Source organism: Gymnogyps californianus, chromosome 7 (genome assembly GCF_018139145.2).
Source record: "Gymnogyps californianus isolate 813 chromosome 7, ASM1813914v2, whole genome shotgun sequence".
Taxonomy (NCBI): Eukaryota; Metazoa; Chordata; class Aves; order Accipitriformes; family Cathartidae; genus Gymnogyps; species Gymnogyps californianus.
In genome coordinates, this window is record NC_059477.1 from 41,773,346 (window position 1) to 41,789,257 (window position 15,912).

A 15,912-nucleotide genomic window follows, 5' to 3' on the forward strand; every position below is an offset into this window, starting at 1 on the left:
AATGTTTCCTGTTTTCACACCCTTAATATTTCTTCCTGACACAGCAATGTAACTCTGTTAGTCAGATACTCCAGCACTTGAAAAACAGAGTTCTTTGCTCCTGTACTCTTCTTCTTGTCAGTGTTCATAAAATCTAGGCAATCCTGATGTAGTGTTCATTCTTTCCTCATATTTATTTTGTGGCCAAAGACTAATAATAGGGAAATGAGAAACATGAGGAAGCGGGACAGAAAGATTGCGAGAACAGTTTGTGTCCTTTAAGATTGCGAGAAAAGTTTGTGTCCACTGAACTTAATTCTCCAATGTTTTTCAATATTGCTCTTCAGATTCTTTATGCTTAATTTCTTTCAGAATTTTTCAGTAGAGAGTTACAGCTTTGCTTTCTTTACCCACCCTTGTTTATGGGGTTCAGGACTGAGCTGTACTGACTTTTTCTTTCGCATTCTAGTATGAATCAGAAGCTGCAACTGGAACAAGAGAAACTGAGCGCTGATTATGATAAATTAAAAATTGAGGACCAGGAAAGAGAAATGAAACTGGAAAAGCTCATGTAAGTCAACAGTTTTCTCATCTGGTGTCCTTGAATATAGTGTCTTTGAATGTATCCACAGGAAATGTGCTAGTGAGAGGCATTGGTGTAGAAGTATTCACACCGAAAATATCATTACAGTAACAAAGCCAACATGCAGTACTAATAAATGATTACCAATTACTCCATATTCTTATATCATCGGCTTTTCAATAGTGGGCTTGATACTTGCCAAAAAAGATTTTTTTTAGAGCTCTGATTTTATGTAATATCATAGCAAGCGTTAAATCCTTCATTCCTTAATGCACAGCAAAAACAAACAAGAAAGAAGTTGGGGGTTTGGGGTGGGTTTTTTGGGTTTGTTTGGTTTGGTTTGGTTTGGTTTGGTTTTTTTAAGTAATAAATCAGACATCTGAGTAAAAGCCTTTCCTGAAAATGAGAGATAAAAATTTCATGTGTGGACACAAAAAATGGAGATGGTGGCTCAGCCATTCCATATGAGAAAGCTGCATATTTGGGACAGTCGAAAGCATAATTACAGATGCAGAGAGATGTAAGATTTGCTCACATCTGCAGATGTTCTGCTCAAACTGAATGTTGATTGATTCTCTTCTGTTTTGTATGACTTCGACATTTTTGATTTATGTTTAATGTTGTGATCTTTCTAGACTGCTTAATGATAAAAGGGAACAAGCAAGAGAAGATCTTAAGGGGCTGGAGGAAACAGTGGTATGTCTTAATTACACTCTATTGAGCTTTTTTCTCCTAGGTCTTCATCACTGATGTATTACCAAACACTTGTATCTGTGCCCAAGGAAATGACCAATTTATATCATAATAGGCTAAATTTGTGCATTTCACCAACTCATGAAATTGAATTTTAAAATTTAAAATTAAATACTATTATTGTCGCCTCCTGTGAATAACCGATCACTGATAAGTCTACCGGTACTCTGTTCTGCTGTCCTTGTTCCTTCAAATCACCTGAAATAACTAGTGTACTAAATAGTGTAGCTACAATTAGGTGATACATACCTGCCTCTAACTTGACCAGTGTAACAGCTTACAGAGAAATATGATATTGTGCATGCAATGTTAAAAACGCAATCTATGATGGATGACTTCAATCGTGAAGCTATTGCTGCACAGTTTTGTTGGAAGCTACATTTTTATCTGTCGGTAAAATATGCAAGCTTTCTCAAAGATCTCAGAAGCTGGTCAAAACCATAGCTGGTTTAGGAGCATCATACAGTGATTTTTGCTAGTGTTAACATGGTTATTAACTCAAAACCAGCATTTTCTCCTCTGTGGGATGCTTTAAAAATTAAGCTTATAGTGGTCTCAGGATCCATTGGAGTTCGTTATGTATAAAAATCTGAAGCTGAACTATTCAGGTCCTTTCAGCTTTGGCTCCTGGTGGCTCCCCCAGACATAAGCCTTGTTAAAATAAACTCCTGCAAGGGAGAGACGTAACCAACCTTTCTGATACGAACCATACTCATCAGATACTTGTAGAGCTTGCATGTAGACTTGATTTGCCCTGTATGCCGAATGAGTAAGGCAGCTGGAAATGAGAGTTAGGCAGTACCATACCATCAGCTTGCAGAAACCCAGATGGTTTTGGGGGTTTTTTTTAATTTTTGAATAACCATCTTTGAACTATCTTACGTTAAAATTTTATTCACTTTGTTAGAGTTTTAATAATTACTGCAGCAGGAATTAAAAATGAAGCATAGTGAATTACAGGAAAACATGAGCCATCAAAGGCCAAACGGTGGCTCATCCCTGCCCGTTGGTATGGAGAGACATCAGGCTCCGCGGGCACTGTGTGTTGTTTGGATGATTACTTTGAGAAGGAAGGGATGAAGAACAGTCTTGGTGGGACCACAGCTGCTGCCTTTGCTTTGATTCGTTCTCCTTCCCAGTGCTGGGCTGGTGAGAAAGCAAGGGAGGGAGTTACGGGGTGGAGGTCTGCTGGGGCAGCACCCCGAATGTGAGCTTTCAGGGAGGTGTCTGCTCTGCAGCTGTGTTTGACTTAGAGTGGCACACGGTGCCTCTTCTGGGTACCACATCACTCATACATAAATCGGCTGTGCTTGTAATGTGTGGTTTCCAGTAGCCCATGAAGGAAGCTTCTCCTTCTTGGTGTCTAGTCGGTTTTGCCTTTTTCTTTTGAGAGATAAAGATAAAAAATTCAAGTTCAAAGGCTTGTAGTCATGGTGGAGCTTATTGAGCTATTCATTTAAATTCCAGTACGTGAGTGGATAAGCACAAAATGGAAAAGCTAAGGTTGCTCTTACCAACTTTGGAAAGACAGTTCTCTTCAGTATGGCTTTGGTGCAGTATGAGGTTGGGGTGAACTGCCTATCCACATAGTTTCCTTTCCTGCAAATGGATTAGCGCTTCCCTCTTGGGAGTAGGTGCAGGGTTGCCACTTCTTGTGTCACACCTCCAGTCTGGAGTAAGGTGATTATTTTGCTGAGCCTGAGAAGTTGATGCATATAAAAAAAGCTGGGAAAGCCTGGATTTTTGCCAAGACTTAAAAAGCACTTAAACATCTTAAGTTCCTGGGAGGAAGCGTTCAGAGCGGGCCAATGCGTTTGCTAGAGAGTGAATCCAGAGCTCTTTCACATCGCTGGATGTGTGTAACCGTGGCCAATTTGTGAGACTTCAGCCTTCTGCTGTTGTTTCCCCACGCCCTAAGACAGAGTCAACACATTGTCAGAAATAGCTTTGGTGTGGTGAACACCTTGGGAGGCGCAAGAGCTCTTCAGTGGGGAACAGCGTGGGCGCTGCCTTTCTGTGAGCTGCATATACCTACAGGCTGGTACATCTCTATAAGTAAATCACAATAAAGTCATATTATCAACTCAAATCTGAGGAGAATTTTTACACCGGAGTATCTACTATGTCTTACTGGTTTGTGCCTTTTTTTTTCTTTTTTTTTAAATTATTATTTTGATTCCAGGCAAGAGAACTTCAGACTCTTCACAACCTACGCAAACTGTTTGTCCAAGATCTTACCACCCGCGTTAAAAAAGTAAGACTCTACTCTTTTAAACCAAAGTCTCATCTTTTTTGCAGTATTCTTGTGATTTGCTGGAAGTCTTTAGTGCATGTTGTTACAAAATGGGATATTGTCTTTTTCAATAACAGTGAGTAATAAGTATTTGGTGCAAATTTGTTAAGGACAAGTCTTGGTGGTTAAGCGAAATGAACCAATCCAATTCAGTTCAGTTACAAAATTCTCGAAGATGGTATTAATGGGTACCAGAAATTATTCAATATAACTTGTACTAACTTATGCTACACTGAATGCTGTGGCCCTTTCTTTCTATGGGCTCGTGATTAGTCAGCCTTTTCCTGGCAAGATTCTTATTTGGCAGAAATTAATGTATTTTTTAACTGTTGAAGAAGAGTCAGAAGCTGCATAAATACTCAAAGGCTTCACAATGCTTTTCAGTCCTTTGGAGTAGTTTTGGGGAAGAGTTTTTATACTTTCTTTTTTTTTTTTAAGATTGAAAACCCATATTACATAAAAATGTCTCCCAGGAGTGGAAAAAAGAGGGGAAAAAGGGTTTTCCCCACTAAAATCTCTGATTTTCCTATTCAGGATCCCCCCATAATTGTTCAGTAAGAATATTTATTTTTTGTGTAGCAGGGAATGTGGCTCTTAAATATCAAATGAACAGGTAAAATAAATTCTCTTTAATTTGGGGCTCTGGAAGACTTTTCTGCCTTTGGGAAGCTTAAATTCACAAAAGACCTGAGCTTCCTCTTGAGTTTCTGCCTGGCTTTGCTGAATGCTGGAACTCTCTGTGCAGAGCGTTGAACTTGACAGTGACGACGGAGGTGGAAGTGCTGCGCAGAAGCAGAAAATTTCCTTTCTTGAGAACAACCTGGAACAGCTTACAAAGGTTCACAAACAGGTAGGGGCTCCGCTTCCGTCCTTCTCTCCTTCCTTCTCTCTGTCCTTCTCTCCTTCCTTCCATCCTTCCAAAAAAAAATATATTTTTTTTTATGTTTAAAAGGATAATTTTTGAAAGTAGCATGTAGTATCTGAGGAAATGGTACCTATAGTTCTCAGCTAAAATTCTTGGCATTAGGAGTTGGTGTTAGAGCTGCTCTGCCCACTACCCGTACTTCTTATGAATGTGTTAAATAATTATTTTTTCTGTGAAAATAGACTCTAGCAGTTTTGGCAAGACTAATTGTCACTGTATTGGAGTAATGCATAAAAAACAGAATAAAGTGTTTGTTGTTACCTTGTGTGCTGATAGCTGGTTTCTAGATGGATTGTGTATCCCCCAGTTTTGACTCCTGGCCTACAGCTGCTTAGTGGCACCCTTGGAGGCAACTTGAGTGTGAGTATGAAAGCAAAGAAATAGAGGTTTTCTGTGCACCTAAGGGCTGGTGCCTCGCCGGGGTGCTGAGGTTGGTCATTTCTGGACACGTGCATCTCTGTCTCCTCCCTGTTTCATGGAGTTCCCGTTTCCTTTGGAATTCTGCTGTTCAGAGAGACAAGGGCTACAGAGAGCCCTTCACCCTAGGTACCCACCGTGCAAATGGGAGATGGAGGGGATGTGTAGTAGACAAGTGTTTTGGGTATACGTCAAGGAAAGAGCCTTACCCTCTGCTTACTGGAAGCATGTATATATCAACGGTGTGTGTCTATATCTAGGTAGCACCTCGTTAGATAAAACTGGATTATTTCTGCCAATAAGTATGCTTCCACCCTCTTGTCAGATGTCAGTATTTTTGAACTGTCCCCCGCTGTTCAGGTGTGGAGCACAAAATAGTAAAGATGCTTTTGATTTCATTTTTGAGTAGTGACATAACATTCTCCACTGCGGTTTTCTGAAACTGTTGTTAGTGAGACACAGCGCTCTCTGAGATTTGCTTTATTTGTTCCTGTGGAAGTGCCAAAAAAGCAAGCAGTGCCGGACCGTGACAAGTGTCCGCTAAGGTTCAGCATTTTGAGATTCCCAGGGAACAGATGGTTTAAAGACCTAGTTTCTAAATGTGGAAATCGGGACATGTTAGGAGTGTTTTTCCTTTTACTGTTTTGCCTTTTTTGCACTCAGTTCACGCATCTGCTGGGTTGTCAGATATGGATTTTTATAGCTCTCATTAGCGTATATTTACTCAAAACCAAGTAGGAGTCCATGTCTCATAAAAAACTTAGAGGGAAAAATGACATTGGACTTGACCTGAATGTGATATCATCCTGCTCTTATTTCATCTCGTAACTATTTTGTGGAACAAGGGTTCAACACTTGCAGGAAAAGCACATTGTGACAATTTTTTTTTTTAACTTTGTTTGTGTTTTTCTTCTGGCACTGAGCCTGGACTAGCAGGTGTAAAACATTCTGATTGTCAAACAACATGTGAATGTTAGTACGTGCTGTTGCTTTACTGTATTACTAATGTGGTAGTTAAACCACTTTCTTCCCTTCGCTCCAGAAAAGGGAGAATCACTCCTTCAGAACAGTTTTCTGTTGACTTCTAGGAGTGGTATAATCTGTTCAGTAGAAATTGTACTAGATTTTCTAACTGTTTGCATCAGTTTTTTATTTATCAAAAAATCAATCCGCTCTCTTGGCTGTTGTTGCATGTAAAGTTAGATGTTATTCTGATAAGCGATAGACCTTGCTCAGGTTCGTATTTAATTGAGGAAGTGCATGAATTCAAAGTTGCATATAATCATCACATTTATAGCTACAGGCCTTAAAGTGATTTCTTAGCGATGTTTGAGGCATTGAAGTTTCCAATTTTCCCATATGCTTGAGTAGGGAACAAGTAGGTAAACATGCCGTAACCACTGGAGATGATGAATTTTTGATGATACCCAATGTTGTCTGTAAGGCACATTTAAGCATTAGTGTTTTGAAATAAGGAGGTGATCAAGTATTTGAGAAATGCTGGACATCTCTGCGTTCTGAAGAAATGTAGAGTTTCTGCCGCAGTTGCTCTTCAAGTCTAGAAAAGCAGCTATGGCAGCAGAGTGCCCTGCAGTAGCAGGCTTTGTCCTGAAGCCCTCACCCTTCAGGATCAGATCTGTGAAATTTTGTTGAATGGAATAAACTCACTTGTTCTTTGATCTTTCTGGAAAATTTAAATTAATATCACACCTCAGCTAGACCAATGAACTGCATGATTAAAAATAAATCTCGCTTTGACATAAGCTTTTTACAGGCATTTCTGGAAGAAACCTGTTTCATTCATAGTATACAAGGTGTGAAGAGGAATCAGTGCTATTTTCTGTGTCTCCTTGTAAGAGGACCTTTCCCATAGTTTCTCACAGGATATTTTTGAAACTTCTTTTCTTGCAGTTGGTACGTGATAATGCAGATCTTCGTTGTGAGCTTCCTAAGCTGGAAAAACGACTTAGAGCTACGGCAGAGAGAGTTAAGGCCCTGGAGAGCGCACTGAAGGAGGCCAAGGAGAACGCCATGCGAGACCGCAAACGGTACCAGCAGGAGGTAGATCGCATTAAGGAGGCTGTGAGAGCCAAAAACATGGCACGGAGAGCACACTCTGCTCAGATTGGTAAGGATATGGAGCTAAGGGGTTAGTGGTTGCTCACATACTTCATGGTTGGTCTGTTTGCTCATGTTTAAATAGAGGGAGCTTTGAAAGCAGCAGTCCAGGGCAAACCACAGGGTCTGCTTTTCCTCTGCTGCACAGGAATCTTCAAAGACTTCACTTTTTAATAGAATCTGCCCCACTTAAAGTTAAAGAGCCTCTGCTATTTAACTCAGTAAATAAATGGCACAATGGGTCTTGTGTGCCCTTCTAGTGACCTGAAAACTTGTCTCTTTAAATCAGTCTCTCACTTTCTTCCTCCTCCCCCACATACTCTCCTTCTGCTTTCATTCTTTCCTTGCCTTTCTGGAGCTTGTCCCTTCCTCTTTTTTTCCCTGATTACTTCTCCTTGTGATTTAATTTGGACTGTGTGGAGTCAAAAATCTTCCTGTATAATTCAGATGCTTAATATGTCTTTGTGGCACAATCTGAATGCGTGCATATGATCAGATGGTGTTTAAGATAGGGCAATTTTTGAAATGATTTGTTGGAATTTCTGAAGTAGAAGGATAATGTTTTGGATGGTGATGCTCATACTGGTGTCTTAAAACCTGAGAGGGAATTAGGCAGCACACAATATATCCTGCTGTATGCTGCCTCTTGTAGAAAGCCATTGACAGCTTTGTCTCAGCATCTTCTGGAATGATGTAAATAGTCAAATTGGACATAGAAAGTACATCACTGACCACCAAGTGGGTCGTGACTTCCCTCTGGTGTATAGATAGTCCATAATCTTTGCAGAGATGAGGTTAAACGGGACTGTCACAAGCAGAAAATGGATGTATTTGTTGTTGGCCGAGGTAAGGGAATGCTACGTTCCGCAGAGCTAGATTACAGACTACTCTGCCAAGCACGGCTCCTGGTTTGGAAACAATGGGATTTGTGCTAGAGGAGAAGGTGAGGTAGAAAACCTTGTGTGAAAGCTAAGTGTCTTTCTTTGGTTTCCTACTTTTACTCTGCAGCCAAGCCCATCCGCCCTGGTCATTACCCAGCGTCTTCTCCAACGGCTGTCCATGCCATCCGAGGGGGAGGGATGTCAAACTCCAGCTACTATCACAACACCAAATAGACGAGAAGTAAGACCAAAGTTACTTACTCATCTGTTCTTTCACTGATCACCCAGTTTTCTTGTATCTCAGTCTTGCTTTTAGAAGACCCCCAGTATTTTTTTTTCTAGTTTTAGTAGGAGTTGTTTGCTTATAATTTAACTGTGAAAATTAGTAATTTAAGTGAGGAGTGCCATGTTGGAATGCTTTGCAAGCTGCTGATGAGAGTTTTCATTTTAATGACTTACCACTTGAAACTTTTTTTAATAAACTAAAATGCTCTGGTAAATCTGTACTGAAATTCACACATAGAGGTGTGAAACTCATGTAGTAAAGATAGAGTTCTAGAGGTTCCTTCTGCCAATATAATGTTCTGCTTTCTGTAACATGACTATGTTTCTGTGTTGTGATATTCCAGCCTGGGACAGGGGTAGAGCAGCCGTAAGCGGCAGCAGCGCAGAGCTCGCCAAATTTGAGTGTCACAATTTGGCAAACTTTACTTTTGTTTCTTTTGCTTTGCGCTCTTATTCAGCTCTCTTCAGAAAAAAATGTAAATATTTTACTTTAATTGCAAAGGCTTGAGGGTTTCTCCTAAGCAAAAATCTCATCCTGGAAAGATGAGCAGCATGTTCCCATGAGACTGCTTCATATACCTTTCCCTCCCATTTATTTCTTTAAATACTCGTTATTTCTGAGAGATTTTACATCTGCTATTATTTTAGATGATAACTTTATGTTACAGGCATACTAAGAGTTGGAGGGTAGTGAGTGGCTGTGAAAAGCAGCCAGTGGACTGCTAAGTTGTCCCTCCAAGTTTGGCTTTTTTCCCTCCTTGAGCATTAATTCTGTCTTATGACTCTCTTCTGATAGTATGTGGTTCCCTTTAGGCACTCAGCATTCTTGGGTGCTTTTTTCATTCTCTTTTTTTTGGAGAATGTTTCCTGTCATGCATGCATGCAAGCCATCCATCACGTCGCACTCAAGCTGTTATTGTGTTGCGCAGATTGTTTATGTTCATTGTGTTTTCCATGAGCGCTGTAGCTGCAAGCAACATATTTTCGCTGTGGATGAATTAGGGCAAGTCTTTGCTGAGTGTTTTTGTGCATTAGTTCATTCTGAACTGAAATTGGCTTTTCCATCTCACAAGCTAGATAGCCTCTGTCTATCTACTTCATTGCATTCCCACCTCTGTGAAAGAGCAAAGGGAAAAGAGTGTGATACAGAGGCATGTAAAATATTTCCAAATGCTGCTTTGTGGGAAAAAAAGCTGCTCCCTGCCTAAACTGGGTGGGCCTTTAATATACCATCTGCTATGAAATTAAGTGTCAGACTCAAACAGGCCACACATTAGGTATAGGCACATGTCAAGTGAACAACTGTAGATTAATAACAGCTATTAACAAAATAAATACACTTAAAACTAGGTGGGTGTATAACAAGATAGGACTTTGGAAGTCAATAAAAAGCAATCAGAAGGCATAGGATACCTCTCAAATGTTTTAGATGCTGAGTTTTAGATTTGAGGGCGGTGGAGGACGAGCAGATTCAGGCCACGCTTGGAACATATTGCAAAGGAGCTCATGGACGCTGGGAGTGGAGAAAAAGGAGATGGAAGATCTTAGAAGAAACTGGGTAAACTTACGGATTTATGGTTTCTGAAAAAACTAGAAAAAGAATTCTGAAAACCAAATAGAAGCCCTACAGGTTGGAAAGAAGCCATTTTAAAAGGGCGTGTGTGTGTGTTTTTTCTTAATTGACAGCAATGCTCCTTTATGGCTTTTATCGGTCTACTTTCCTTATTGCTTGAGATTGAGTCTAACGCCTGGCTGCATTATGTATTACATAGTATATGTAAGGCAACAATTTGAAATGTCATGGGAGTTGGACTCAATGATCCTTCTGGGTCCCTTCCAACTCAAGATTCTCTATGATTCTATTCTATGATTACTACTTCAGAGCGCCATATTTTAGGCTTTATAATTGGTTTTTAAACTCGGTCAAGTTCTAGATTTTTTTTTTTGCACACATCTAGAAAGATGTCTTGAAGATGTAGTAAACTAAGGCCGGGCAGTGATTAAAGAAGGTTGGTTCTCATCAGTTTTGGTCCTTCGGTTAAGAAGATTATTGGCAAATTGCAACTATTTGGCTGCCAAATGATTTTGGGAGTATCAGAGTCATCTGAATTCTGAGCTTGTTGGATGAAAGCCCAGGGACCTGAGTAAGACTGTTAGTAAAGGTACTACTTGTGCAGGGAAAATTTTATACAGATTATTTCCATAACATTGTTGAGACATTTCTATGCTCTGTAGAACTACACCATGCTTTTGAATGGCGCAGTTCTACACAGCTAGAATTAGAACAGAACTTTCTTTTATATTCATTTAAGAGCAGTGAAATAAAGGTGAGGTTTCTATATAAATGTTTGCTGTCAAGTAACATACCCTATCTCTGGAATGAAAATTTTATACCAGGATGAGGGGCAATTTATCTTATGTTCATTCACCATTCACAGTAAAGATAATAGACACTTATTGCTGTTAGACTGATCAATGGTTATGATTTATTAACCCAGCAGCCTACCCCTCAGTATCGGCCAGTATTGCTTTTGCTGTTTTCACAAAGTTCATTGGTAAAATTTCTTCTGCAGAGCTGGGTAAGCCTGTGAGGCTAATCAGGATGAAGGTCAGACTTCACCCAGTTTGGGCCATGTTGCCTAGGTGCATCGTGCATGACGTAAGGAGATGATTTCTACCCCAGAAAGCGTAGCATTTGATGAATAACAGTAGCAGATGGAAGAGAAAGAAATGGGGGCATTAATGAAATGTGGTCCTGAGATTGCAAATTGCCGGTAGCTGGCTTAAACAGGAGACTCAGGAGGCCAAAGAGTGTCTTCAAATCTCTGAGAGATAATTCCTCACTCTGTCTACATGGCAGACGTTTTTGAAAATACAAGCGCAATGAATTTGTTACCAGGGGCATTCCTCAAACCTGGATTTCGGAAACGATCAGAAAGGGAATTCACATTGGTGCAGCTAACAGGACAGGCGCTGCAGGAGGAGTCCTGTTTGGGTTGCAGTGTATTTCTATAAGAAGGTGGCGCTGGAATTGCTACAACCGTGTAGCTAAATTTATGCCAGGGTTTCATGGAGATGGCCGTGGGGATTTTTAAATGTTTATTTCTATAGCACGGTTTTGAGTCAGTTCTTACAGCTTAATCTTTTCTGTTTTAATAAAAATTATTGAAGTGTATTCTTCAGTGTAAATCTTACAAAATTTTTGAATTTTGTGGAGAGAAGTATTTTGACAAAACTTTAAAGAACAATACTGCCCGTGTGTGAATAGCTGCAAATCATGTCATGTGGATGGTTGCATATTAGTTTCTATGCTGGTCAACTACAGAGCTTAGTTGTATACTGTCATATTTAAAGCTCTATATGGGTATAGTTTCTAAATGTAACTAAACACAGTGCAGGTTTCAAAAAAAATTTAATATTAAAGTTTTTCAAATAATACCTGGAATTAAAAAAGCAAAACCTATGGTATGTATTTTACTTTAGATAGGTACAAAAAAACCAAACCTTTGACTCTTTCTCATGCTGCCCCACAAAGTTTAGGCCAAAAACTGCACAAAATTATCAAATTCACTATGCAGTCTGGTTTCATATGTTTTTTTCTAAATCATTAAAGAAAACTTATGATAATAATAAGTTTTAGAAATTGAAATAAGCATAAAGGTGGTGTCTGAGAGAACTTGAATGTCCCTTGCAGCATGCTAGTTAGTAACTGCCAGATTGAAGTGAATAATGGGAAAAATGCATTAAGTGCTAGAAACCTATGTTGAATTGGTTTTGATGCTTAAAATATGTGGCCAGATCAATGTTAGTACAAATCAGCTCATTTTGAACTTCTGTCTTTAAATTCATGAAAGGGACTTGCTCAGAACCCCCGCTTACACCCCGTCTGGAGCACATGCTCCTGTTACTCTGGTTGCTCATGGAGAGGTGAGCCACGGTGGTGCTGCGCTTCTGCAGCTCATGATTTAAGAACGACTTTCTCCAGGTGGAGCAGAGATCATCTTTGAGTCTGCTGTAATTCCATCTTGGACCTAACCTGGCCCTGCACACAGGGAACAGAGGGGCACTACCTGAGCTCGGGGACAGCTAAGGTTGGGGCTCAGGGAAAGCATGGGTGATAATATTCAACACTTGAGAGGCTTCGTTGGAGAGCACTTCAGGTGCTCTATGCAAACTTCTAGGTTTGCTGTCACCATCTTTCCAACACCTTTCTCAGTGACTGAGCTGCAGGCTGGAGGATGCTCTCCGGGTATCGATAGACCTGTGAGCAAGCTGGCACACCGGGGATGCTCACCTGGAAACCTTGGGCAGACAGACCGGTAGCAGACGTGTTGATGACGTGCGTGCTTTCGCATTTTAAATCTGAAGGAAGCTGGTTATCTGCCTATCCTGCCCTTCTAATATTTGCTCAAACTTGTCTGATACCTCATTTCAAAAGAGAAGGAAGGGAATGACATGAAGATATGCTAACGATTGCGGTAACGCTCCACCATGGCCTACTGAAATTATTAAAGCAACTTGTACTGGGATCTGTATTTGTGAAATGCGCTGCGCAAACAGGCTCTTCTCTGTATGTCCCTTATCCTAAAGTCTCTGGTATGTTCCCAGCACCTCCCCATCCTTGAGCAAGATGAATAACTATATTTAATCTAGCCAGACCATAGTTAATCTAGCTAATAAGATGCATAAATTAATAACCATCCTGGTTTCCTTTAAGGTGCTAATAAGGGTGACAATTAGGAGCTAACTACAGTTCCCACCATTAATTTTAGGGTAAACTTAGAAACACTGATGCATCGATATTTATGTATTTATTTATTTTTATAACTTGATCTTGAATATGGACAAATTTTTTTAAAATAACTATACAAGAAGATGGTTAATTGAGGAAAACACATCTCCGTTTGTAAGGCTGATTTTGTATTAGCTAATTTAAAAATGTGCTAGGCACATTCAGTTACTTATGTGGTGCTTTCCATATGGCTAATGAGAAATGTGGGGGGAAAAAAATTCAAACCCAAGAGTTTTTAAAAGTTTGTATTTCAAATGTTTTATAATCAACCTTAAATCACCTTTGTACTTGGTAACGTGCCTTGAACTTTGCTTCTGGATGGAATTACTATTAAATTAGTGAGAAAGATGCCTGTATAATGTGCATATATGTTATATAAAATTACACAGTATATTTTTATAATATATTATCAGGATATTATATATAAAATACTTTAATATCTTTCTGTAAACATATTTTATATATATGTGTCTATATATCAGGAAAGCACCTCTCTGTCACAAGACGTATAGAACAGAAGGATTGTTTTGGATTTGTATTTTTTCATTCCTTCATTTTATAATAAGTTTTCAAACTCAGCTGCAGTTACTTTCCTTACTTGTTCTATAAGATATGCACGTGTCTGCTCTTCAGCATATCCAAGTGCCGACCAGTGGAGAGAAAAATCTCAAAAAAAGAACAGAGAGATAAAAGGGGGGAAAAAAAATTAGACCTTTAGACAGTGTTTAAGGATGTATTTAGGCAAGACATAACGCCATGCTACAGGTGGCAAAGAATGAATTTCATCAAGAGAATTGTTTCGTTACGACTGTGGCAGCTTGTGGGCTGGAAACTTTAAAGATAGATCTGACAAAATTCCTCTCCAAGAGTTAGTAACCGAGACTCTAATTTCATGGATTGTTAAAATTGTGCTTTACGTGACTCTGGTTTCATCGCGGTTAAGGTGGCTCTGTGGTTGCTGTGCATCACGTTTCTGTGAAGTGTAGGTATCAGTTGATTTGCCACGTTGCATATCTGCTTTCTGATCTCAAATGTCCACTAATTATCGTTACCTTTCTTGCTCTCTTTTGACAGGTCAATTCCACTTAGCATGTTAAGGACTGTCATTAAGTCACTAGTTTCTTTTTTTCCCCTCTTCAACCCGATCCACATCCTATTCATCCTGCGCTTCCTACAGCCATCTGCGATGCACTGGTCCCAGGTATTTTGAGCTTCGTAGGATCTCCACGTGTACAGAAGCGTTCAGCTCAACTCTTCTACAGATACTTGTACAATGTATTTAACATAACCATCTAAGTAACGATAGGAAGTCTGCCACTCAGAATCTCTCACTGACTGCGTTTGACCCCTTGGCGCTGGTTAGGTTGGGGCTTTTACACTCAGATTGATGCTTTTTCGAAGTCCTCTGTTGCATCAGTAAATCCCGACTTCTGGCATCAAAGAATTAATTATTCAATGACCAAGTGCCATCAAAGGCAGGTGATTGTGCTCTGTCATGACTGATTTACTGTATAATATACATATTATTTTATATTTTTAGGGGATGAAAATGTGCTGCTATATGGTTTAATTTTACTGCTTACATTTTCAGAAGTAAATTTCCCCAAAGAACCATTTGTAATATCCTGATAAAATCTTTGGACTGTATAAAATAACCTTTATTGCAGTACCTGGTAAAGATCAAACGGGATGCAGAGAAATCTGTTAGTATAGATCTAGGTTTTGAAGTTTGGTAGTTACATATCTGTGTGACCTATCTTAAAATTAAGATCTGATCTGCTTGTAGTTCTCCCTACGGTGGTGGGTTTTCCTGGAGTGTGATGGCTAGCCATGTGTTTGTAAGCGTTGTTCTCTATGAAATTTTGAAGGCTTTCAGAATGCTGTGGAAATCTTGTCTTGGAAAAGCCAACAAGCATCCCCCCCCCTCCCTTTCCCACATGCCTTCGGCAAGCCCTGATCTGTTCACACCGGAATTCAGATACCGGAGTGAACAGTCCCCTACCAGAACAGATGCGACCTTAAAGAAAGAAAGAAACAAACAAATCCCCCAAACCCCAGCCCCTACCTTAAAAAAATTATATAGAGAGAGTCCAAAAGGAGGTGAGAGTTGCACACTCGAGCTGTCCTTTGCAGACCACATTTGGGAATACGTGTGTTAGGAGGTGAAGAGCATATTGCAAGGGGAAGAGAATGTCTTTATAAGTTACAATATGCAAGTCGTCCCACGGATGGTACACTTGTGCGCACGGAGGCAAGGATGAGACCGCTTGCCTTTCTGGGATCTCTCTCTCGTGCCAGACAGCAAGTTTCCATCTTCCCAGCAAGGGGGCACTGGAATCGTTCTGGGAAGGTTCTGCTGGCAGGCAGAAGCTACTGCTCCTCCTCCCTGCCTACCGCTTCCGTGCCACACACACATATCCTCCAGATATATTCAGACGTGCATAGTATGCAACCTTACGTCTTAACGAAGCGTGGATTCTAGGAAGGTTACGGCCGAGCATAGCCCTCTAGTCTTGTTTTGCAGACATTTGCTCTTATTTAATTTGAGATGGATTTTTTTTTTTTAATTTCTGAACATGTTTGTTAGTAGATGTAGAACTATTTAGTTAATGTAGAGCATTTTGAAAGATTGTGAATTGACTTTAGATATTTTTTTCTACTGAAATGATTTAGGTTGTTGCAAAGTAAGTTGGACTTAATTTAATTGTGGTTTTTTTTTTTTAATGTTGCACTATTTTGGGGAGCATTTTGCTAAAAATATTTAATGAAGTTGCAAATTTGCATGTATTTAATTTATTTTGTATTTTCCAAAGTTTTATATTTTCTTTCTTTATGTGCATGTGCACTGCCAGAAAAATGAACTGTGAACTTGCCATATGCAATCTT

General features: G+C 39.7%; 1 protein-coding gene across 1 annotated transcript in view; it reads left to right on the top strand.

Annotated features, from left to right (window-relative positions):
- The window catches only part of KIF5C (kinesin family member 5C), an 86,640-nt gene extending 71,005 nt beyond the window's left edge, over positions 1–15,635 (top strand). Inside the window, 7 exon segments of the mRNA XM_050899854.1 lie at positions 449–550; positions 1,198–1,258; positions 3,498–3,569; positions 4,354–4,458; positions 6,862–7,078; positions 8,077–8,190; positions 14,101–15,635. Of these exon segments, the coding sequence (XP_050755811.1) occupies positions 449–550; positions 1,198–1,258; positions 3,498–3,569; positions 4,354–4,458; positions 6,862–7,078; positions 8,077–8,183 (664 nt within the window). The 3' untranslated portion in view covers positions 8,184–8,190; positions 14,101–15,635.
- Positions 15,636–15,912: the final 277 nt, after the last annotated feature.